The sequence below is a fragment of the Melanotaenia boesemani genome, chromosome 10 (assembly GCF_017639745.1).
Source record: "Melanotaenia boesemani isolate fMelBoe1 chromosome 10, fMelBoe1.pri, whole genome shotgun sequence".
Classification (NCBI taxonomy): domain Eukaryota; kingdom Metazoa; phylum Chordata; class Actinopteri; order Atheriniformes; family Melanotaeniidae; genus Melanotaenia; species Melanotaenia boesemani.
In genome coordinates, this window is record NC_055691.1 from 4,189,130 (window position 1) to 4,212,921 (window position 23,792).

Consider the following 23,792-nt stretch of genomic DNA (forward strand, 5'->3'; position numbering starts at 1 on the left):
CACCCCTTGTATGCACACTTGGAGTAGATTAGAGTACTCCAGGTGCTTTCATACAAAATATGGCCATGTGACACCTTTCTGAAGAATTTACAGCAGTATATATGGATTATTAAAAATAATCTAACCACTGTGAAACAGTTGAAGAGCTTTGTTTTATCTTCCTGCCTTCCTCCTTTCTTCACGATGGCCAGCCCGGCCTTCAGTCACTCGAGTTCACACACCACATCTGTCCACGGCTTGGTTAGCCAGGCAAGAACTAACAAGTTTCATGTGTTTCCCATTTGAGCTACATGGTTTCAGAAATTAGCAACACATGTTTTCATGGTAATAACATGTGAAATTCATGTAAATTCCAAAGTGAAACCCATATAACAACATGTGGAACCTATACGGTTTTGTATGGTCATGTTTCTTGTTATATAAAGGTGTAAAATGTGACCTACAAAACACATAGGTTCCAAATGTGGTTGTATGGGTTTCACATGTTATTACCATGAAAATGTTCCAAAATCTTTTCACATGTGTAAAACCATGGGGTCACATGTGGAGCAAAGTTTTTCTGTAAGGGTATTCCTGTGGGGTTTTGAAGCAGTGGCTGGCTGTGAGGGAAGCAAAAGGCCACTCACATCTTATTATTATAAAGGAAGAGCTACTACAGCCAGTTTGCATGGGTCATATTCAGATTTTGTTGTCCATGTTTTATGTCCAAGACTTTTGTCTCCCACATGCATCATGTTTAAGTACAGTAAGCGCAACTAAAAACTAGGGATGCACTGATAACGATACCAGTATTGGGTATTGGTCGGATATTATGTCAGCATAATCATACTTGGTATTCATAAAAGTATTCCAATACTACAGAACCCAATACCAATGTAAAAGACAGGGCTGTCAAACTAAACAGGTTTATGCAACAAGATTAATCTATAAAATTAATGTTCCTTTAAAGGTATCACTTATATGCCACATTAAAAATCTGACCTCTGTGACAAAAGCTTATTTTTTGCAAGTAGGTGTCTTTTTACCAAATCCACCAAAAACCACTTTATCCTCCCCATTAATGAAGATTCTGACAGTTTTCAAGCTTTACATTGAGAGGATGGCCGCAGGATGACCCACCGGGCAAATAACTGCTCATTCGTTGCATCTGGCATTCTGGTCCACACTCCTTACCAGTGATTGATAATGGAATTTATTAGAACTCATATCAGTACTCGGTATCGGCAAGTACTCCAATCTACATACTTGGTTTAAAAAAATGTGTTATCGGAGCATCCATATTGTCAACGAATGACACATTCACTGAATGTGTACTCATGATTTGCAGACAAAGTTGATTCTGATTCCAAAGAGCACTTCTGCTGACTGACTAGAATAATATTAGAGATGCAAAAACTACTTTGGAGTGTCTCCTTACCCGTTCCTGCAGGGAGAGAGTCGCTTTCAAGGCCCCATCTGGTCTTCCAAAGGGAAAGCAATACCTGCAGATGCAAAACGTGGGCGAGCATCACATTTAAAAGCAATCTCAAGGACAACAACATAGAAAAAGAAAAGAAAAAACCCCACAATAATAGGAAGATGGGAGCAAAGCAGTACACATTGCTGAGCGTCAACAGATGGCTGCCTTCTTTCATCTAATTACTCTGATGTAGGAAGCTTTTCTCACCTCCAACTCCATCTGAACGCAGATGAGGCAGTTCATGGAGGTTTTCCTTTGCTAATTGACAAGTGAACAGTACTTAATAAACAAAGAAAAGCAGCCACACAATTTAGCCATTTATGAGACAAAACCCTACAAGATGTTACGTTCTATCACTTAAAAAGGAAAGAAGCGACAAAACTGAGTGTATAAAAAAACAAAACAAAGGAAAAAAAAAAATCACAGTATCAGACAGGACTTGGTTTGAAAATTCACTGCATTCATAAAGTCGTGAGTTCATGATGTTCATTTAAAAAAAAAAGAAAAATTCCAGGAAAGAGCAAAGATTATGGATGTACGTTCAAGTGTGGTAAAGAAACGCGGGAGTCGAACAAAAACTCCCAGTGATATAAGAACACAAACTAAGATGTCATACAAAAACATCTGAGCAGAAAATCTATATCTGTAGGAAAGAAGCATGACATTTATAAGATCTAATTACTGCCATTGCAGGGTAAAAATGTCACAAAACTTCAAATATTTCCAATGCATGAACGAAAACTTTGTACAATTTTTGCACTTTTTCCAGCAGTGTTTGTTGTTTTAGCTCTATGTCAGACTACTGAAACCTAAAAAAACTCCATCTGAAGTTGATCTGTTTGTTTAACCTATCACAGCATTACAGTGGAAAAGAAAATAATTTAAACATTATCTAACAGCTACACTTGGCTGTTAATTTACCTAAAAATTCATCACAAATTAGTTTTCCGTAAATGGCTGAAATGCAGTGATGCAACACTTAGAAGAAAAAACTGTTTAAATGTCCTGATAAAGACGGTTTCATTCAGAGGACGACGTGTTAATAAAACCAAGAAAAAATATTGGATCTATTTCAAGCCGTAATACGACTCAGAAATCACTACAATGTCGGTAGATTACGCTTGTTTAGGTTGTGTGGGTCTCGCTGGGGTGGCGGGGCATCGCTCGAGTACAGTGGTGGGGGAACCAAGCCAAAGAGAGAGAGAGAGAGAGAGAGAGAGAGAGAGAGAGAGAGAGAGGTAAAAGACTTGAATGCACTGCAGAAGCTGATTGTTCACAGTCTAGTGTTTCCCAATTCTCAGGCCTATACTATGAAGTAGTAGTGTGCAAAAACAAAACAAAACAAAAAAATCGATTGTCAGACACTAATCAATTCTTAAATTTAGTATTGGGTTAGATATGAACTAGCATGGGTACCTGGTGGACCAGGTAGCTGCAGAGTATTGAGAAAGAAAGTGTTTCTCATACTCAGACAACTACCACTATCTGGTAAAATACAATCAGGTTATGCTGTCTACTTCACTTGATCTATCTGATAACCCCAGAAATCAGATGTCTGGTGTGCATATAAACAGGCTCATTGTCTCTTATGTATTTATTAAAAAGATCACTTCATTAACATCTGGTTAGGAACCCCTGTGAGCTTGCTACTTCTTGCTTTAGCTCTGGAGAGATTAGACTCTTAGCAAGTGCAAGTTGAGACAAATAGCTGTGAAAACAAATTAGATTATGTAATCTCTCAGCTTCTTCTGAGAGAAGAAAGAATAATAACTATTAAATGCAGTAAAGAGGGACAGCTGTAGTTAGCATTTAACTTTAATTATTCTTTAGCTCATCTTTACTTGAAACCAAACTGTGGAAATCTTGCTCTTGTCTGGGGGACATTAACATAATCCCAGCATTGTCTAAGTCATTGTTTACTTGCATTAGCCTCTTGTTGAGGTGAGTTAGAAAGTACTCCTGCTGATCAACCCCCTGGCCAGGGCCCGACTGGCCCCTCCTCTCTGCCCTGGAGCCAGATGGAGGGCCCCTCTCAGGCGTGAAGGGTTTAAAGAGCCGAGCTTCAGTATAGTTAATGGCACAGGTCCATTCAAATTAGTGTTGCTCAAGGTCTCTGGGCTGTTGCTTTCACACAACGCTCACAAAGAGTTCAAACGGCGGCGGCGGCGCTGAATAGCAGTGCACAGATGCAGGGAGGTCTCCTCAGCAGCCTTCCATGCACATCATGCACCTGTTGTGTTCCACTGATGGGGTCTAAAAATGCCTCAACCACTTTGTGTTATTATGACTGAGTCAGTGGAACATACCAGTGGTTGAACGTGTTTGTGAAGTACTTGGACTGAATTATAATACTTATTCATCAACAAAGGGATTTTGCAAGTATTTTATAAGTAGGATATTTGTCAAGAAATCTGCTGCAACATTCTCCGTTTTGCAATCAGTCCCAAGGAATATTTGTATAAGTTTGCTTGTTCAGTTTGTTTGACCCACTAAAGAAAACTGTCACTTTCTGCAGACATGCAACATCTTGCTCCAAATGTTAAGGGTCTAAACTGCCTCATTAAGTATAATTTGCTCTGTTTCTTCTTGTAAACAGAGTCAGTATTGCATTTCCTGTCCAGTATCTTGTACTGATGAAGTCCTCCCTGGACCACTCCTCTCCTCCTAAAATACTCAATCATCACTTGTAAATATTCAAGATGAGGAAATGTTTTTCCTACACTATGACATAAAGCGCCCTTTTGTCCACAGCTGGAAATTCTTGAGAATTTCTGCAGATTCAGGACTCGGACTTCTACTGGACATCTGAGATATAATGACGTGTGAGAGGTCAGTTTGTCTGCTCTCAGATACACAACACTCCTGTTATCACCATGTTGCATCAGTCTGTGGAAGCCTGGACACGCCAACAGTCCATAAACTGTTAAGTAACAGAGAAGGAGTGAGATTAAAATGCCCAGAGATGTGTTTGTAGCCTGGCTACAGCTGCACTGATGCAGTGCAGGCTGACATATTCGATGTAATATGATGTTTAAACAGCAGCCAAAATAACATGAACTTTCATAGTGAATTCAATGGAGGAAAACTCACTGCCAACATAGACGGTGACTGAGGCTTTGGAAAGCTCTGTCAGCTGTTACTGTATCTAAATGACTCTCCTGTTGGCATGGTAACACATCAAAACAGATGTTAAAAAGTGCTGGAATTACCAGCAGAATCATTTGGGATGCACATCATCCAAAAGCTACTTGAACAGGCTAGCAGGAACTATAACTGAATTATTTCAAATTCAATACATTTTAAAGGCTACATGTTGGTTTATATAACTGATTATTTTTTTTCCATTTATATCTGTGACATGAAAATATAGAAGCAATTTCTTAATGTAACTTAATTCTTAACCTTAAAAGAATTAAATATCTCTTCATATACTATAATAAGAACTATAGAATACTTGAAAGAAGATGTTCAGAAACCTTGATAATGTAAAGAACAATGACTGCATCTACTACATTAAGATATTTATATTCCTGCTTTCCAGAAGTATTCAACCAGGTTTTTCTAGAGATGCTTTATTAGATAGAGCCTCACAGCTCAGTTTGGAAACCTTTTGGGCAACTAAAAAATAAATAGCTGCCTTGAACTCACATTGTATGGAAAACCATAGGGATTAACAAACAAGGTATCCATGCAGACCATCTATGAACAGGCCTCTGTACACAAGCCAATAAAACCCACTAATGACAAGACCCACATCCTGCATAAAGAGTAAGAGCTGCTGGCCTCAGGATGGAGATACACAGTTATAAAAATGTATTTATCGTGTTTAACTTTAAAAACAAACCGGTGAAGCCAGGGAAGGATAAATGATCCTGCTCTTATTAACTGTTGAATGAATGAATGAATGAGTGAGTGAATGAATGAATAGTTTGTAGTAGCTCCATAAGATCATTTCCATCCGCAGTCTGAGACACTTTAATGCATATATAACTTATATATAACTTTGTCATAACATGATGTAGATTGTGGGATGACATTATATTGTTTCCTAGTGTTTGTTACTGTAATGAACGTGACTGTGGTATGTATAGTGTCTATAATCAAAATGGTATTTGTTTTAATTCATCACAGTATGATGAAGGGGTGTGATTAAATAAGCGTTGGCTCTCTCCCACTTATTTTTACTATATTGTTATTCCTTGGCTTCATTTTCTTGTTTTTCTTTTACCCTTATGATCAAATAAATTATCTTAAATCAAAATTTAAATAATGTGATTGGCTGATAAATGTGATGCCCCCCTTTTTTACCCAAGACTGCATGGACTGACTGAAGTAAAAACATTAGAGACATCAGAGTTGTGTTCATACCTAAAATGTGTAATTTGGTTCTCCAGCAGAGTCATGAGGCGGCTCCTGACTGCCTCAAATTGCTCCTTTTCCTCTACAGTCACTGTACCCATCCCATCAGGTCTGAGGAAAGAGAAAAGACACATCATCAGCTGACTGGCTTCAGTCCAGCTCATCACTGTTTACTACAGAGCTCTCAGTTTGGCAAATGAAGAAAAAAACAACTCATTCAACTTGTCAAGTTAATGAGAGTAAAGACAAAATTATTTAGGAACTTAATCGAATATGATAATATGAACTGAAGGGTTTTCATGTTTTACTACCAGGATGCTTGAAAAACAACCATGAAGGGACCAAAAGAGCAGGTTTTTATTAATAAATAAATAGCTTAGTGTAAGGTATGTGTATGGTAAATAAATATATTACACAGATTCAAGTGACTGAAATGCCACAAAAGAACTCTGCAGACTGTCTCAGACTCTTCAGCACATAAAACGACTGAATCCAAACTTCTTCCAAAGCCAGAAAACGTCCATAACTAAAAACCCCTCTAAAACTGAACAAGGAAAAATAAAATGCCACACCAAACAGCAGAGAAGTGCTCCTTTTGCTCTGTTGTCTAGTTTCTTTCTCGCTTTAACAAGCCTGGGAGGCTTTGTTTTCTTTTTGTTTTTGTGTTTTTTTTTTACAAACAAGCAATGTCCATCATCACCTCAGAATCAACCAATCAGACACAGAGTTTCTCAGGCTCGTTCTTCTCCTCACAGCTCATCTGGGTGGCAGCAAGAGAATAAAAAAAAGTTAGTTGAACGCTCATTAATGTTTTCAAAGCTTTCATTCCCTCATCTCCTTCACCTGAATAGGCACTCCGGTAAAAAAAAAAAAAGAAAGAAAAAAAGGAAAAAAAAAATGCAATCAGCACCCAGATCAACCAGCCTTGACTTTCTGGGCTTTTTCTGTGTAGCTGAAAAGAGAAAAGCCGCCTCTCCAAACGACACTCGCAGTTGCTGGAGGGGAGAAGTGAGGAGGTTGTCTGTTAATGAGTTGTTCTTCTAAAAGCTGTTCTAATAGTTGTTCTTCACTAGGTTAGCCTCTGACCGCTGTGCCTCGAGCACCAACAACCACGCTCAACTCCTGAGGGTTTTCTTCTCTACTCCCTAAAGTTGAAAATAAAGCAGGAAGAGAAAGCAGGAGGACGTGTGAAACAGGACTATGTAAAAACTGTAAATATGCAAATAAAAATTTAATTTCAGAGACCATTTAATAGCACAAGATAGTATAAAAATAACGTGAACATGTAATGGTGAGAAAATTAAACTAAATTAAACTAAACTCAATTTTAATCTTCAGTAGTTGTTATAAACAGTATATAATAAAACAAATAAGAGGTCATTTATTGGATGAAATTTTAAACTTTTGGTTCAGTAGCTATTTGGTTGATCAATAATTCACAATACACAGAAGAAATTATAAAAGATTTAAATGTAAAAAAAAAAGAATAGAAATAAACTATAATGTCATTCAAACTAAAAGCTCTAAAAGTTACTCGTGTTTAGTTTTCTTTTTCCTTCTTGTTTCTCTATATTTTCATGAATTGACCTAAATTATTTAGGAAGAATAAAATGTCAAAAATGCATTTCATGTCAGCCCTGATGATCTCTACCTCCGAATCTCCTGGTGTGAGGAAACCTGTTCTGAGCTAGACAGGAAAAATGCTCTGGTCTCCATGTTGACCTCATATCAGTAATAATCCACCTTTCACTATAGTTTCAGTGTATAGACAACATGTAGACAACTGTAGAATGTTCTAGACATAAAAATACAGTTAACCTGTTAGAATGATGAAGGATGAAAATGAAGGATCTATAATTATTGCTGGTCAGGGCTGGACTGACCCACCAATGAAGCAGGACAATTCCAAGTAGGCTGGAACTTGCTTGTCAAAATAAATTAATAAAATCAAGGGACTTTTTTTGCGATGCATTTTTTGGAGTTTCCACATGCGAAAACTGGGGAGGGTACCCTAGTATCAGACCTGACCCGTCATACTGTTTTGGAACCCTTCCATTGTGGTACCAAATTAACCAATCCGACTGAAAAGGGTGGAGCTTGAGACACTGCAATCTGTTGACTGGTTAAAAATAGAAGTCACTTCCTGTGCGACCTGAAATAAAGCTGGGATGGCTCATTGTTTAGAGCAACATACTTTCTTTTTGTTGATTAAATCTCTGTTTAAAATAGCGTTGCAAAGTACTGTTCTGTAGATGTCCAGGAGGCCCGCACTTTCCTAGGGATAAGTGGGCAGGAAAAGATCCACCTCTCAAGTAAGGGTTTGTTTGGGTGTCCGCAGGCTAACTGTCCCATCCCACACCCACTGGTGGCAGCGAGGTTTCAACCCCTGTGTGTGTCTGTGTGTGTGTTTCCTTATGCAAGTGTGTGCATATATGAGTTGCGGTGGCCTTGATGAGTGTTAGACTCCCGGTCTGACTTTTGTCCCAATCTGGCCTTGATGTGTCATGTGACTACTCTCCAGTTATTGGTCATCCCTGTGTTTGTGCGTGTGCGCCATCTCATGGCTGCGTCGCGGCCCTCGCAGCTATTAGCAGCTGTTTTAGTCGATGGTTTGGTTCACACCGAATGCGCTGCAGTGCGTGTCAGAAGCTTCCCAGAAGCACCTTATCGCAGCTCTCCGCTAAACATACGCGTCAAGTCTATTTTTGACAGAGCATGTGTCCAGAATGCATCAAACTCAGCAGTTAAGACAGGGACAGACAGGAAATCAGACAGGGGAACAGGGTAAAAGCATCCGGTAATATTCAAATTAAAAGCCCCTTTGCAGATTTATGCTGCTGAACCATGTAAACATTACGTCATTGATCGGACAGCGTGTCTCAATGCCTTTTTGTTTTCCCCATCATGGACGACGAAACGCTTATCCTGGAAGCAGAGAATCACAAGATTCTCCAGTTCTTTAGTGATCTCACGGATCCAGCTAGGCGGACTGCACTCACAGGCGCTCTGTACCTGACATGCTCCCAGTGTGGATTGACCCACAGCGTGGTTCAGTGGATAGAGTGGTCGTCCTGTAACCCAATAATCGCCGGTTCAATCCTGGCCTGGAGAGTCCATGTCTAGGTGTCCTTGAGCAAGACACCGAACCCCTAATTGCTCCTGATGGGTTGTTGTGTCTGACATACATGTAAACCACTTTGGATAAATGCGTTATATAAGTACAGACCATTTAGGTAAATGGTAAAATCACGGTGCACACGCACCGGGTGAAAATTGGGGGTAACAGAAGTTAGTGGTCTTACTTTGTTTTGGCTAAAACCACGTCCACACCATGTTCCTGCTGCATTTAAGGTAATCAGTTAATCTTATTGAGGTGAACCTGAACTCATCACATGAAGCATCGGCAATTAATTTATACAGATTTGATCACATCAAGTTTCTTCATCAACCTCATGGACTGACATCAGACTCATATTTATGGAGTACTTCAAATGTCTACTAACTCACATCAGCCCAGTTTATTCAACTTTATAAAACTTTTTTTATTTTGTGGCAACAAGTTCGCTTTTTTTCTAGTAAAATCAACATGTTAGATTTTACAAAGTGCAAATTATTTTTTTTTAAACATCTGGTATTACATTATCTGATATTTATTATTTTAAAAGGGGAAGAATATATTATATATCTATTCATTTAAGTCTTTTTATTCATTATATTCTTTTAAATAAAAAAAAAACATTTACTATTTATCAACTAAAATGGAACAAAATGTGATTGCATAACATAAAAAACAAAAAGACATTTACTACACAAATTTATAAAAATACTATTAATTAATTAAAATAAAAACTAACTTCTATTACTTATTAATGTAAAAGCATCTTATCTGTCCCACAAAAACATATCAGACTAAATGACAACTTAATAAGTTTGCTTCCCAGCTTGTGCACGGTGGAGGTTGAGCTGGAAGACGACAGGAGGTCATCACGCATTGTGTGAGAACGTCAGCAAAGCTCTTCAGATTCACTCCACTCCATTCAGTCTATAATGGGAGCAGCCTTTCTATGCACAACAGCACTTGTTAGCACAACTTATAAACCCTGTTGTTCCTTAAATCTCTCAATTCATTACAACGCCCCCCTCCCGACAGCCCCTATTTAACAAGCACCTGATAATCCTGAAGGAACAGAAAGCAGAGTCGATGGGAGGCGGCGGAGGAGGGTGTGGGCGTGTGTGTGTGTGTGTGTGCCCTCGCTCATTTAAAAGCAAGAAAAATGGCTTTCATGCTGGAGTAGTTGAGGATCTTGCTTCACTCTGTGAGACCCCCCCCCTCCCAACTACCCCCTCTCTGCAGAAAAATTAAGACATGAGGACTGTGATTAGCACGAGGTGCTCTGTGGAGGCATAGATGGAGGGATGGCCTCGGGCACCAAGCCCTCACAGTTAACACCAGCTGTCCGGCAATCCGACTTGTTCGTTTTTCTTAAATGATCAATTTACAGCCCAGAAAAAAATAAAATCGTCAGTATTGTGAGTTTCAGTAAGAAAAAACAAGAGCTGAACTTTAAACATTCCCAGCCTGCAGGTCAGCGTCCCCGTGGCAACGAATAAAGTACTAACGGCATTTATCATGTAGTTTTGTCCATTTTAGACATAACAAAGCCAATAACATAATGACTTGGCAAAAATGTAGTCCTACCTATTTTTTAATATGAAACTGCACAAAAACTGCTAAAAAAAATTGTGTACTTCTGAGAAATGCTTTTTTTTGTTTTATGACATCTGCTTCATTTTTTTTTTTTTTTAACATTTTCAAATGATTTTTTTTTCATTCTATGCCAATAGCGTAATAGATTATTACTTAATGGGCAAAAATGGTATTACATTGTTGGTTAATTATTAAGTTATTGGCTTTATTACATTAAAAATGGCCAAACTGATTACGTTATTGTCCATTATTACATTATTGGTTGCTACAACATCCCAAAACCCCCAAATATTTGTATTTACAAGTTAAAATTGAAACTATACATATTACAGAAGTTGTATACAAGCTGATATTAGTCTGTTTTGCTTGAAAAGTGACTCAAATGACTCCATCTGAGGGGAAAAAAAGCCAATTTCTCATCAAATAACCATTTAATTTAACAGTGCTGAACTTTAAAAGCATCTATTATTCTCATTTCTTTTTTGGTGTGTAAAGGGTAGTCTTATTCACTTCCTATCAAAAAGCTTCTCTTAAAATGTATCTTATGAGTAAACGCTGTAAACTCTAGTTCTAACCTGAGATATTACATCCTTTTGTGTACATTTAAATGCCTATAATGATTACAACTGCACATTTATTTTTCTTAGGATGATGTTTGCCCTCAGGATGATTGCTGGGTTCTTCAAGTACTTTTTAATCAGAACTGACAAAGCATTGCCAGATATAAAACAAGCCTCAGAATCAGATCTGAGACAGATTTGAAAGGTCACTTTTTCCCAATCAGCGAGGCTGCATGTGAGTGGGCCGTTTCAGCAGAACTATCTCTGCACTTTTAGCATTTTTTCTATGAAAACTTTAGAAAAGATAAATGAACACAAAGGCAGAGAAAAATTTCTTTACAACGGTGTAACTGCAGTGACTAAAATCAATTGAATGGATTGGAAGATGAAATGCTTTTTTCTTTTACTGTCACAAAGAGCTCATCAAGAGCTTTCAAACGATATATAAAACTCAATTTTCCCCTCAAATGACACTCTGTGCCTCCACTTCCTCTGAAACAAATTACAGGATAAAATAAATTGCACAAAGAGGAGCGAGCTGGCAGGAAGCCAGATGCAAAGCAGACTGAGCTCAGAGAAACAACACAGTGTGAGCTTTGCTATGCTAGTTCTCAGAGCAGAGTGGGGAGCGACAGCTTGTGGGGGTTCAGACACATTGTTGCTGCTAAATGAAGCGATCAAATTGGAGGCGAGGCTGCTGTCAGTGCATCTCCAGGGCTGGATGAGGGAGGGAGGGAGGAAGGGGGATTCTGTAAACTTAAATTCATGTGTTTACACTTGATGTAGTTCAGGTGTAAATGATAAGCACCACATCTGTCTGTGGGATCCACCGAACCCTCTGGCTATTTGGTCAGAGTCGTCATGAGTTGGTGTGGCAGAGTACTGGGTGTGGATGCCACTTCACCTAACAGGTGTGGAAAGGAGATGAGGTTGAGTGGCAGGTGATGTCATATGTCACTTTCCTCTTCCCCATCACCTCTCTGGAGACAGCGAGTAGTAGGATAAAGGGATGGGGGGTTGTTAAACCTTCTGTCAAATCCTGTGTCAGTGTTGTGTGGATAGCTCAGAGAGGAGAAGATCGGACCTGACAGGTGAGAGGGAAGCGAGCGCCCTCCTCCTGGCTCTGGTAATGCTTCTTTAACCCTGATCCAGATTCAAACATGACCGTCTTGTCAAACCTTCAACTTATACCTCCTGCAACCTGCATGTTTAGTCATTCCAACAGATTCATGGTTATCATTAAATTTCATGTCACATAGCAACGGCTGTAATGTTTAACCCGTAAGACTCAAAACCTTATTATTATAAGTTATTTTTTTTTTTTTATAGATGTAAAAACACATGTAGAACTTCAGCCATTTTAATCCCAGTCAATCTCCAGAAATAAGGAAGCTTTATCAAAATTTAGGAATAAAATCGAGGTCTCTTAGCAACATAACTGTGATAGCTTTTTTTTTTTTATGAAATTGTGATAAATAATAGTGTCATCACAGATAACTCATTGTGGATTTACCATAAAGAGTCTCTGAATAAACTACATTTAGCAGCTGGACTGCAAACCTCCTGGAAGGGATATACATACCTGGAAAACTTTCTTAGATGACCTAAAGGGTAAATTACTGATCACAATTTACCCCACAGAGTCACACACTGTCGTTCCTGAGAAACTGTTATAAGTGATAGTGTTCGGGATGCCAGAGATCTAGCAGAGTTTTAAGGGTTAAAGATTTACTGCCTTAAAGATGTAAGTGCATCTTCACTTTTTGACACTGAAATTATCTGTGGTCCTACAGCTTCGATGTTCAGCAGAACGAGATGTTTCAGCTTCCAGCTCGGAGCCAGGAGGCCAGGCAGGGACGTTCACCAGGAAAACACGAGTTTGCTTTTGTTTTTTTTACGTTGCAGTTTTCATCTCTGAAACACTGACATTCATGCATGAATGTAATCCTGTACAGATTTACTTCTATGTTTATAAATAAATACAAACACAGACATAGTTATATACGGATTAACTTGTTTTACATTAACATTTTATGAATCAGAACAACAATATTAAAACATCTGCACAGAAAGACATAAAATGAACCTTTAAAATGCTTCTTTAATTCTACACATAAAAAGAAAGGAGGCTTATTGATTATTGACAAAGAATTCAAAGTGTTGAAGTAACTGAGCAGTTCTGCGTGAAACCATAAGTTTCATTTAAACTCAGAGTAAAGTGAAGAAGAGCACTTCAAGAGGCTAAGAGGGATTAATAACCAGGAATAAATTCTAAAAACATGTTAAATGTGAAAATTAACACAAATAAAGAAGCACTGATAAATCCTATCCAACAACATCTGGACAGGCTGACCTTTGGGAGTCTGTCACATAGTGAATAATGTACATTGGCTCCAACTTTAATCTGAGTGCTTTCAGTAGAAAAACAGTGTTTTACACACTGAATGCATCACCTTGATATATTTATCTGGTGTTTGTTGATCATTTCATGTCTTCCTTCAGGCAGCCCTCCAGGGAAAACTCAAGTTCTGCAATTAATTATTATTATTTTTTCCCACTTGTGAGTCTGCCAGACATCCAAAAACCTCTTTTTTCCCATCCACACCCACTCAGGCAGACCGAGGAGTCCTGAATGGACAATTATATAAATTAGAGCTCCAACTGACAAAAAGCCAGTAATCCCTCCCGCCCACCCTGGACCAATTACTATCTGATGATTAACTAAAGAAGCTAATTATTACTCTCTCTAATTGACTAAATGAATCGACAAAGACAAAATGCACAGATATGAGTAATTACCAGCCAGGGAGTTAAACAGGGGCTGCAAGTAAATGAAGTAGTGATTTCAACTGCTGGAATGACAACGATGCTAAAAGAAAAATACTTTTCCTCATATCTGAGTAAGGCAGCTTATTGCTGCTCAAACCAAGTCTCCACATGTAAGTCAGTAGAGTCACATACGCAGTTATAACATCTCCATGTAGCTCGGAGTGCTTTCCAGTCCGGCTTCAATGAATGAATGAAAGAAAAAATATTAATCTACAAAGGGAAATGATAATGTTGTACTGTTTGTTTTTTGTTTGTTTTTTTAATATACAGCACCAGTTTAAAGTTTAGACACACGTTCCCATTAGATTTAATGGGAAAGCCCCGAGTAAAAATGGGACCTGGAAAACTATTGAAAGTTATGTGGCTGCAAGCGGTTGCCTTAAAAGGAAACTTCCCCAGTGGATCTAATGGGAAAGTGTTCCCAAACTTATAACCAGTAGTGTATGCACACAGTGATAACTACAGCATCATGCAAAAAACAGTGTAGCACTCTGAAGTCATTAAAGGCAGACATTAGGAAAGCAGGTTACAGAGGGCTGAAGAAAGCAGTGGATGACTGGGTGAAAGTCACAGGAAATGGTGCGAGAACTATTGTTTGGTGGATCCAAGTAAAAATTACGATTACTACCTGAAGTAAATGAGCGAACATCCAGTCATTGGCAATACTGGGTTGGATGTCAGGTACTGGACCAGAGGAGATGTTAATGATTATCTCTTGTTTTTGTACAGGTGTATACTAAATTTGCAGACACTTTTAAAACCAGACTGGTCAGTAAATAACATTGTTTCCTTTAATAAGAATTAATCCTCTGAGGGTCGTGGTGGTGGGCCATGACCATAATTACTCTAGTGATCGCTGTCATTTCTGGTACTGCTGATGTACCTGTTTCCATGGATGTGGGAGGCACAGAAAGCATAGCTGTAATGAAGCAGAGTGGGGTCAACCAGGGCATTCTTCTCTGAATAGTCCATCAGGTCCTTCAGGTAGCTCAGGTGGCGGTGACAGCCTCGAACACCATAACGAGCGCAGTACTCGTCCAAGACGAACACCTGACCTGGACTAAACCACCCCTGAAGAGAAGAAAAAAAAAAAAAAACATGACCAGCAGATGTTAAACACAGGATGAAACAGCTCCAGCTTCCCACAGTATTCTTGGGTTTAATGTAGTTTGTAGTACACTAAAGATAATTATATATATATATCCCATTAAAATGCTAACATAGCCTGATGATACTTTGGCTCAATAAACTCATTTCACTGGGTATAAAATTCTATAAAAAGCAACACTAGAAATGTTACCACAGTTTAACAGTCAAAGTTTAAAGGCTAACCTTACAACTACTAAATTAAAAAAATGAAAAGAGAGAAAATAGAAGAAAGGTGTTGAATATCCTGAGATGTTCATTAGTCCGTTTAACTCGAACATAATCACAAAATTAAGCATGAAACATCCAATGCTAATTAAGATCACGCTGGAAGGAACATTAACAAATTAGCACCTCACCAAGCTGCTGCCCCCCCCCCCCCCCTCACACACACACACAGAAAAACACACACACAGACACACACAGCTCCTCCTGCTTGACAACCGTTGCTCTCTGCCTGGCGACACGTGACGGGAGAGAGAAGATATGCAGCAGAGAAACTGTTTCATGTTCAATCAGATGGGTTGTGGAGTGGATTGTGTGCCACTCCAGAGTCAAAAGTCACTTTTTTATTCATAAAAATGTGTTTTACACCTTGAAAAGATTTTCAGAGAGCAGATGCCAGATAACCTACAATTTTTACAATTTCAAACATCTGAAACTCTACATATACATTTCAAAAATATATTTAGTGTAGTCCAGTTATCTGTAATTTAATTCTTTTATGAAATGAGTTCACAAAATTGATTAAATGCACGTTTTCCACTTTAACCTCTTCTTGAAGAGAGCCCCCTGCACAGGGGACAGCATGACATGTGTGTAGAAGAACTTTGCACACACCAGGAAGCAGCAATCCTAACCTGTAGCATACCCAAATTACAGGGAGACCATCAGCTAAAAGACTGCCAAGCATTGGCATCCAAAAGAACAAAAAGAAGTTATATGGGAATGTAGGAAAAACATGGGAGCAGCACTGTCCACTGTAGAGCTTCTGCTAATGTGTTCTTCCATGAGCTAGCAGCCAGAATCGTAGACCATGCCTTACTTTTGCTGTTTTATGGTGAAAGGTTTTATTCCAGCTCTAAAAAACTTTGTTAATGTGTTCTCCTATAACTCTGCCTTTGTTTGTAATGAACCATGAAGGTCCTGCTAGGTTCCACGAAGATGAAGAAGGTTTTCCTGCATCTTCATTTCATAGATAATCTTGGGCTTTCACTTCTTTCTGGATTCTCATGGTGTTTCTACGATGGATCCTCCTGACTGACCATTGATAGAGGTGGCCATCATCAACATCAGCTAGTGACTTCCTGAGATGTTTACCTGCGTAACACCTCTGTTAAAACTGCACAGGTTCACTGTTTGATCTTCTACTTTATCAGGCTGCTATCCTCTGGTTTTCACTGAAAGTAATGTAGTTTCCTTTTAAGAGGAGATATGCATTTACATTTTTTTACTGTGTTCCAGGTTAATCTACTCTGATACAGTAACACGTCTCAATTCTGACTGAGATTATACATTCAGCCCTTGCAGAAAATTCATAAAATTAATTTCTTGTAAGTGTAATTTTGGACATGAGGCAGAAAAATATACTTTATAATGAAGAGGTTAAGTACTTAAGTTAAATCTGCAAAGACATCAGCCAGTAAAAAGCCTGTATCAGTTTATCTTTATCAGTTACTGATCTGATTTATCATTTTATTTTTTTTTTCTTTATTTATTTGTGAAGACATTTTGGATTTTTAGATTGTTTCTGCTTTAAACTAAAAAAGAAGCATTTAACTGAAATAAGAATAACTGCACTATTGTTATTTCTCTGTCATAAAATTATAATTAGGATTGTCATTATTATTATTATTATTATTATTATTATTACCACCATTATTATTATTATTATTATTATTATCATCACGATGATTGTTGTTGTTGTGGTTGTTATAGAATTACTGTATCTTGTATTTCTAGATTATGTCTCATTGTTACATCATTACTATTCATTATGAAGCTGAATAAAAATGTTTTTGTAAACCCCCTCCAGTCAGAGTGGACATTCAAGCCAAATTTAATCAAATTTCCACAACACTGTAACAGGAATATAACATTTAGTAAAACAGGAAGGAAAGACACGTTTAATCTTTTCTGTTTAAACTACCATACAAATAAGTGAAGAAGGATGTAGCTGATAGTTAATGTTTAAAAGCACAGTGAGAAAAGTGTTCAAGTTGTTCAACAATTAACGGTGGGCTGTTCTGCTAATCGGAACGAGTTCTTTAATGTAATGAAGTTAATTTAAAGACTTGAAGTCTGATGATATTTCCAGTATTTATAGTCTGACTGACACATTGCTTCCTGACTGGGTTAACTGGACCTGGCAGATTCCTCGTCTGCGGGCCTTTTTGTGCCCTCCCCCTTCCGATCACAGTCTTGACTTTCATTGTTATCTTCTCCAGTTTCTTTCTTCATTTTTCTCTACATCTGTGGGCTTGAGCTATTAATATCCCACTGCAGAGAAAAAGAGAGAGGGGCTTGTCGACGGGCGTGAAGCGACAAGATGTTCCTCCGTGACAAACAGATGGCGCACTCCAGTCTTGGCACAGACCGCTCAATTAGCTGCTAACGAGCAGACTGACTTGCTCGATCTCCATCAGCCGCCGTCCACGGCCCCGATGAAGGAAAAGTCAAATCAGTATGGCAGCTCTTAAGCTGCAACCTGTCGCGTCTCATCACCTGACTACACACAGCAAGATAAGAATAAAACACAAAGGAATCCTTTCCTTTCTTTTCTGTTTTTCTGGTCCATGAAGCCACTTTTGGCCCAATTTTTTTCTCACAAAAAACTGGCAAAGTTTGTGAAGAAGATTTCTTTGATTTAATTTATTTTTTGTATACTGTATAACCAAAAAGTGACAGACGATGTGTGTTCCCAGTTTGTCTGAACAACGAGAACACCCTGCACTTGATTTCCTTAAAAACTGACCACAACTCCTGAGACTGACGGCAGAAGAACTGATCCTGTTTGGAGCTGCTCTGTCGCTAATGCATTTTAAATTTATAAGTGTGCTTAGTGCCACCAGTCATGTTGTGAAGGTAGCATGAAGCAGTCGTTCTGTTGCCACGGTTACTGTAACTTCTAGATAATGTACACCTGACACGGTGAGAGAAGACTCTGTATTATCGTAAACTGATTTGTGTTTTTTTGTTTTTAATCAGTAATTATAAATAAAAAAAAAAGATGATGATAGAAAATACCTGAAAACAAATACATAAATTAATCATAATAACAATAATTCATCATAAATATCTAAATAAATACGAAAAAATGATTTGAAATAAATACATATATATATATTGAATAGATAAATAATTATTTTGAATTAATACTTAAATATTGATAAATAATTTAAAATAGATGTCTACATAACTTTTTTAAAAACACATAAATAATTATGCTAATAATTTAAAACAAAAAACTAAAAATTTTAAATAAACACAAAAATAAATAAAGATGCCAACAATTCAAAATAAAATATATCTAAATAAATAATAATAGCAAACAATAGAGAAATTAATGCTAATAATAATAATACAGTAAATAAAATAAAGATGAAGAGAAAATTAAACAACAAAATGAATGAATATTTATTTAGAATAATAGTATTATCATTAAAAAGTTTTTTGTTTCCCTAGTTGATTTAAATTCCTTTTCGTGAATTTAATGAGTGTTGGTTTGGATTTCTTCTCCAACATTAGGAGTTGGAGAAGAAAATTTCTCCTGGCTGGATCTGTGATCTGATTATGTGGCAAAGCTGGCTGATCATCAACACCAGCAGCAGAATACCGTCAGATGATTAACGCTCCAAGTCGCGTACAAACGATGTCATTATTAGAAATGTGTGTGTCAAACATATTGGTAAATTTATTTGAATCTTTGAGCAATCAGCCCTCATCTCTCCTTGTGAATGGTCCTGCAGATTTCTCTAATTAGCACAAATGTCACTAAATCACCGGGAGTCTCCAGATTTAAACAAGTGGGAGTTGGAGCCGTGTGCATGCATCATCCTGCGTAATTACATCAGTCTTTTATGTTAGACAACCCACAGGAAGTTATCCTGGCATAAGGATGCTGAGGGGCCTGAAAGGAGGAGGAGGAACACCTGTGTTCTCATCTGTTAGAACTACAGGTGAGGACAGAGGACAAAGATGTCTCCAGGTTTTAAACATGAAAGCTGACAGGAACATTAAGTGGGTCTTGAGAATTGAAGGTAAATATTGGTCTTCAGACATTGTCCACTTCAGCAGTCATTCTCAATGACCCCATTTCCCTCTTCTTCACCGATTAGAGGTTTAAGATGGGCGGGGGTTGGGGGTCCTGGGATGGTGCAAGCTGCTGATGGTCAAAGTCATCAACTTCTAGTAATGATCTTAACTTCTCGATTTAAGGGAAACATTTAATATAATATTTAGAAGAAGAAACTTGATAGTTTATTCAAGCTGAGCTGAAACACCAGAGCTTCAAAAATCAGACACAATTATTTAGATCACTAAAATAAACAGTCCACTTAATCCTAATATTTAATTCTACGTAAACCCCACACAGTTTTAATGGCCTACCAACAGCAGTGTGCTCCAACCACAGACTAAACTTCTTCCTGACCAGTGATGTCGTTGGTTGGTTCAACTGTTTTGTGAATGGAATTCGACCCAGGCCATGACATGAATCCGAGCCACTTCTCAGCAGATGTCCCCCACGCCTCGGCACTGGCCTTTTCTCAGAGTATTTGGTGAAAAGGGGCTCAGGTTGGAACACAAAAGCCTTCAGGTTCCACAAAAGGCTGAGAAGAGAAGAGCTGGATGGGATGTGTGAATAGACGGGTCTAATTGCACTGCTGGAAGGAGTCCTGTGAGGCAGGTAGAGAAATGAAAGAGGCCCAGATGTCAGTCTGGGGAGCTTCTCATCGTTCTGATGTTTTTGGAGGACGAGACCAAAAACGCAAAGTATCCTTCATTTAACAAAGGAATTTAAGACCAGCTTATTTTCAATTTCAATGTTATGCTGAAGTAAAAAAAGGAACAGATCTACAGATGAAATATGATTGTGATGTATAATCTGTCCAGTTTGTGGGATCCATCAGCTGTTGACTCTGAGCTCTGCATTTCAATCCTTGGCAACAAATCCTAAATCAGTTCAGTAGGTAAGGATTCAATATAACAAAATCTTCCAGGATACTCTTTCAATCTGATTCGTGAGCCAGGGATCGATATGGGTTTAACACAATCAGTCCCCTTCAAAACAAATCACAAAAAAAGCCAACAAAAAACATCAAATTCAAACTTTCCCACTGAGCTCAGTCAGGTCTGACTTCACAAAAGTTACACATCACACGTTTGGATAACATTATTAATAATAGATGAAAACTGTATCCACTGTGATCACAGAATCACACTGTAAAAAAAGAACAGTTAAACCTACTTAAATGATTTTATTCAATTTGTAAAAAGTGATTGAATTAAGTTTATCCAGGTTCAGTCAAGTTCGTTCAACACGACACTCAAATCTTTTGGTTTTTAGAATCTCAATTACTCTGGCGTAATTTCATGGAAATACAATTAAAAGATTCAAGTTTTTCCAAATAAAATAAATATCCGCATTATATGTGATAATATAGAGCATAATATAAATAATATGTAATTAATTTTAACTGTTTACTTTCACAATTAGTACCTAAAATGAGAGTATATGGTGGATTAATTAAACAGTGTTAGCTGGTGGTGGTGGGCGTCTCTCCCTGGGCTGTACTTCACATTCATGGTGCCAACTTTAACATTTAAACAGAACAAAACAACAGCGTCTAAAGGTAAAGATAACACATTGAAAAGCATGCTATTCAATTTTATAAGGTGGCAATCACAAAAGATCCAGCTGAATATCTACTTTCCATTATGTGTTCTTACATCCCCGACACTTCCCCTTCACTCATAACCTGACAGTGAGAAATAGTTTTACATAAAAAAAGAGTTTGCAGGGTGTCATGTGATTTTGTAAAAGAAAACCTTCTTGTATATATTGGAGAATGAAGTTGACTGCAGAATCGGTTCCTCTCATGTGTGCGAGCAAAGTGTACCACAAATATGAGACTTATCTTCCATCTGTATGTTAATATTTGTTGGTAACTCGACATTACTAGTTATAACTACTAGATACTGACACATACTTCTGCTCCTACACAACAGATGAAAGGCAGAAGGAATGTGGGACACTTCCTGATTCATCAGGTTAATCTGTGCTGCCTGTTTACATGTTTTTGTCCTTTAATTTCAAGATGAGAGACACATTAGAGTAAATGTGCATCACATCTGCAAAGTTGGGGGGGGGGGTCATCATGTTTTGCTAAGTTGAACATAACACAAAAGCCCTATTTTCATCCCCCCACCCACACACTTATTTAGGTTTCCTCCCCCTCCTCCATCTAACTCCTCCTTTCAGACGGCGCAGCAGTCGTCCGTAAGGGTTATTTTCCTATTTGGAACGTATTGATTAGAACGTTTACCCCCTCAATCAGTGTGAGAGAGCCCCGAGGGCTCAACACACACACACACACACTCAGAGTGAGATCGTTTCTGTCTCTTTCATGTCTGACGGTTTAAGTTTCTTTATCAAGCTAGGCAATTCATTTTGTGATTTGGTTTATATGAACACAGTTATTCTAAACTAGACTAATGCAGATCATATGATGGATTTGTTTTAATTGGATTATAGTATGACAACAATGAAATTGTCTTTCAAATATATATAAAAAAGTGCCAAATTTAACACGTTGCCTTATTTTCTACAAGGATCAGATTGAAACCCAAAGACACAGAGTTTAACCACATATATGATAAAGACATTGTCAAATATTAACATTTAATAATATCTTTAAATTTGGTTTTAACTGTTTTGAAGTTGAAATGATCCTTTGCACCCTGTAGGGTGTCTGCATCCGCTACAACAATACAACCTGTCACCATTCCTGAAGATCATCGATTAATTACGAGGTAGTTTAAAACTACTGTGACTAAAACTGATGCAGCCCTGACATGCTGAATTTTGTTGTTGCTATCATTTCCAATACTCTCTAACTCAGACCTTTTATTGGGGAGTAGATGAGTTTAGCGGTAACTTTGCAAACCCCCACCAGATGATGGGATCACAGACCTATTTTAGCTTAACATTTTTTACGTTTTCCCTCATTCTAACATACCAGAGTTGTTCGTTTTGGCCTCACAACTTCAGAAGGTGTTTTATTTGACTCAAAAAAAGAGGAAAAGAAAATAGCCAAGGGCAGAGTGGATGAAGGATTAATCCCTCATCAGGATGGTTGGACAATCTTCTGTCAGTTTTCTGATAGACTGATCAATAAATTAATTCAGCTCTACATGTCATGAAATAAGCCACATTCTGAATTCATCTAACCAAAGAAAAAGTGACACACATGAAGAAAAAAAATGAATTAAAAAATCCAAAAAAAAGATAGACAGATGGACGGATTACTCTGTTAGGAGGACGTGTTCATACGGACATACCAGGCAGGAGAAAGAGTCATTCATGCGGTGCTGTAGAGTAAGTTTCTGTAAAATAGTGAACAGGGCGGTGTGGTCGAAGTGGCTTGGAGCTGCAGAGATGAACTCCTCCACTCCCTGACGCTGAGTTGGATCCAGACCTGAACAGGAAACAGACAGGGAGGACAAAGGTCAAGAGTTGTTTGCAAGTTAAGAATGTAAGAAAAACGTAACTATACGCTTATTATGGATGATTAATTTACAAAAGTATTCATGATTGGTTAGGGAGACATGCTGATGTACAAGTTAGCTTCTCCTTAATTTATATAAAGCTTGAAGATCTGTCAAAATAGAGGCCACCACATAAGAACAGCAGCTCGGGTGCTTTGTCAAGACTGGCTTTCAGGTCAAGTGCAGGAATACAAGATTAGGACAGTTTGAAACCTTTAAAAATTGCATGAAGGGTTTTTTTTTTCTTCAAGAACAACTGTCCCAGCTATAAACTGCTGCATGTTTTAAATACGTGTCAAATTAATGTTGAATTTAAGCTCATAGAAGGCATCAACAACAGCCTGACTGCAGAGCATCTTCTTATGAACCCATCAACTTAACCACGACTGCAAAGTGAAATTCAGATTCACAACCATTCACACCTCTCTGTGAGCTCACACACACAAACACCCGACATGCAGTGTCAGTTCTCAGTGCTGTGGTTAATGGTTCCCACCTCATTTGGCTAAAGATCCTCTGTGAAGCTGTCAGGACTCTGAGCCGACACTAAACATTCATTAACATAGACGACATGTGAGGAAAACACTAAAGGTTAAGAGGGGAAAAACAGCCTGACAGATAACTCACCACTGATTACATGAAGCAAGCTCTATGTTCACAGCACCTAGACAGAGCATTTACCCTTCTCACATCAGAAATAACATTTTTTATTTTTTACAGAAAGTACCCTTGGAAACAAGCCAATTAAATCTTTGCTCAACACCAGCAGCAGCATTTTCCCATCAGACCTCGGTTTAGTAGCGGTGTTGGCCTCTGATTCATTGTATTATCACTCTAACAACCAATCCTCCAAATTTCCCTTCAGCTGAAATAACCATGTATGACCCATAAATATGATCTGTAAAATAATACCCCTACATTTATGTGAAAACAAATAAATGACAACTGATTTTTGATTTTCTAG

General features: G+C 38.0%; 1 protein-coding gene across 2 annotated transcripts in view; it reads right to left on the reverse strand.

Annotated features, from left to right (window-relative positions):
* Positions 1-23,792, reverse strand: part of cadps2 (Ca++-dependent secretion activator 2) — a 224,303-nt gene that overhangs the window by 81,937 nt on the left and 118,574 nt on the right. For both annotated transcript variants that reach the window (XM_041996780.1, XM_041996779.1), the window contains exons 12-15: positions 22,622-22,758; positions 14,799-14,986; positions 5,828-5,929; positions 1,418-1,481 (exon numbers count right to left, since the gene is read on the reverse strand). In XM_041996780.1, the coding sequence (XP_041852714.1) occupies positions 1,418-1,481; positions 5,828-5,929; positions 14,799-14,986; positions 22,622-22,758 (491 nt within the window). The remainder of the gene's footprint in view (positions 1-1,417; positions 1,482-5,827; positions 5,930-14,798; positions 14,987-22,621; positions 22,759-23,792) is intronic.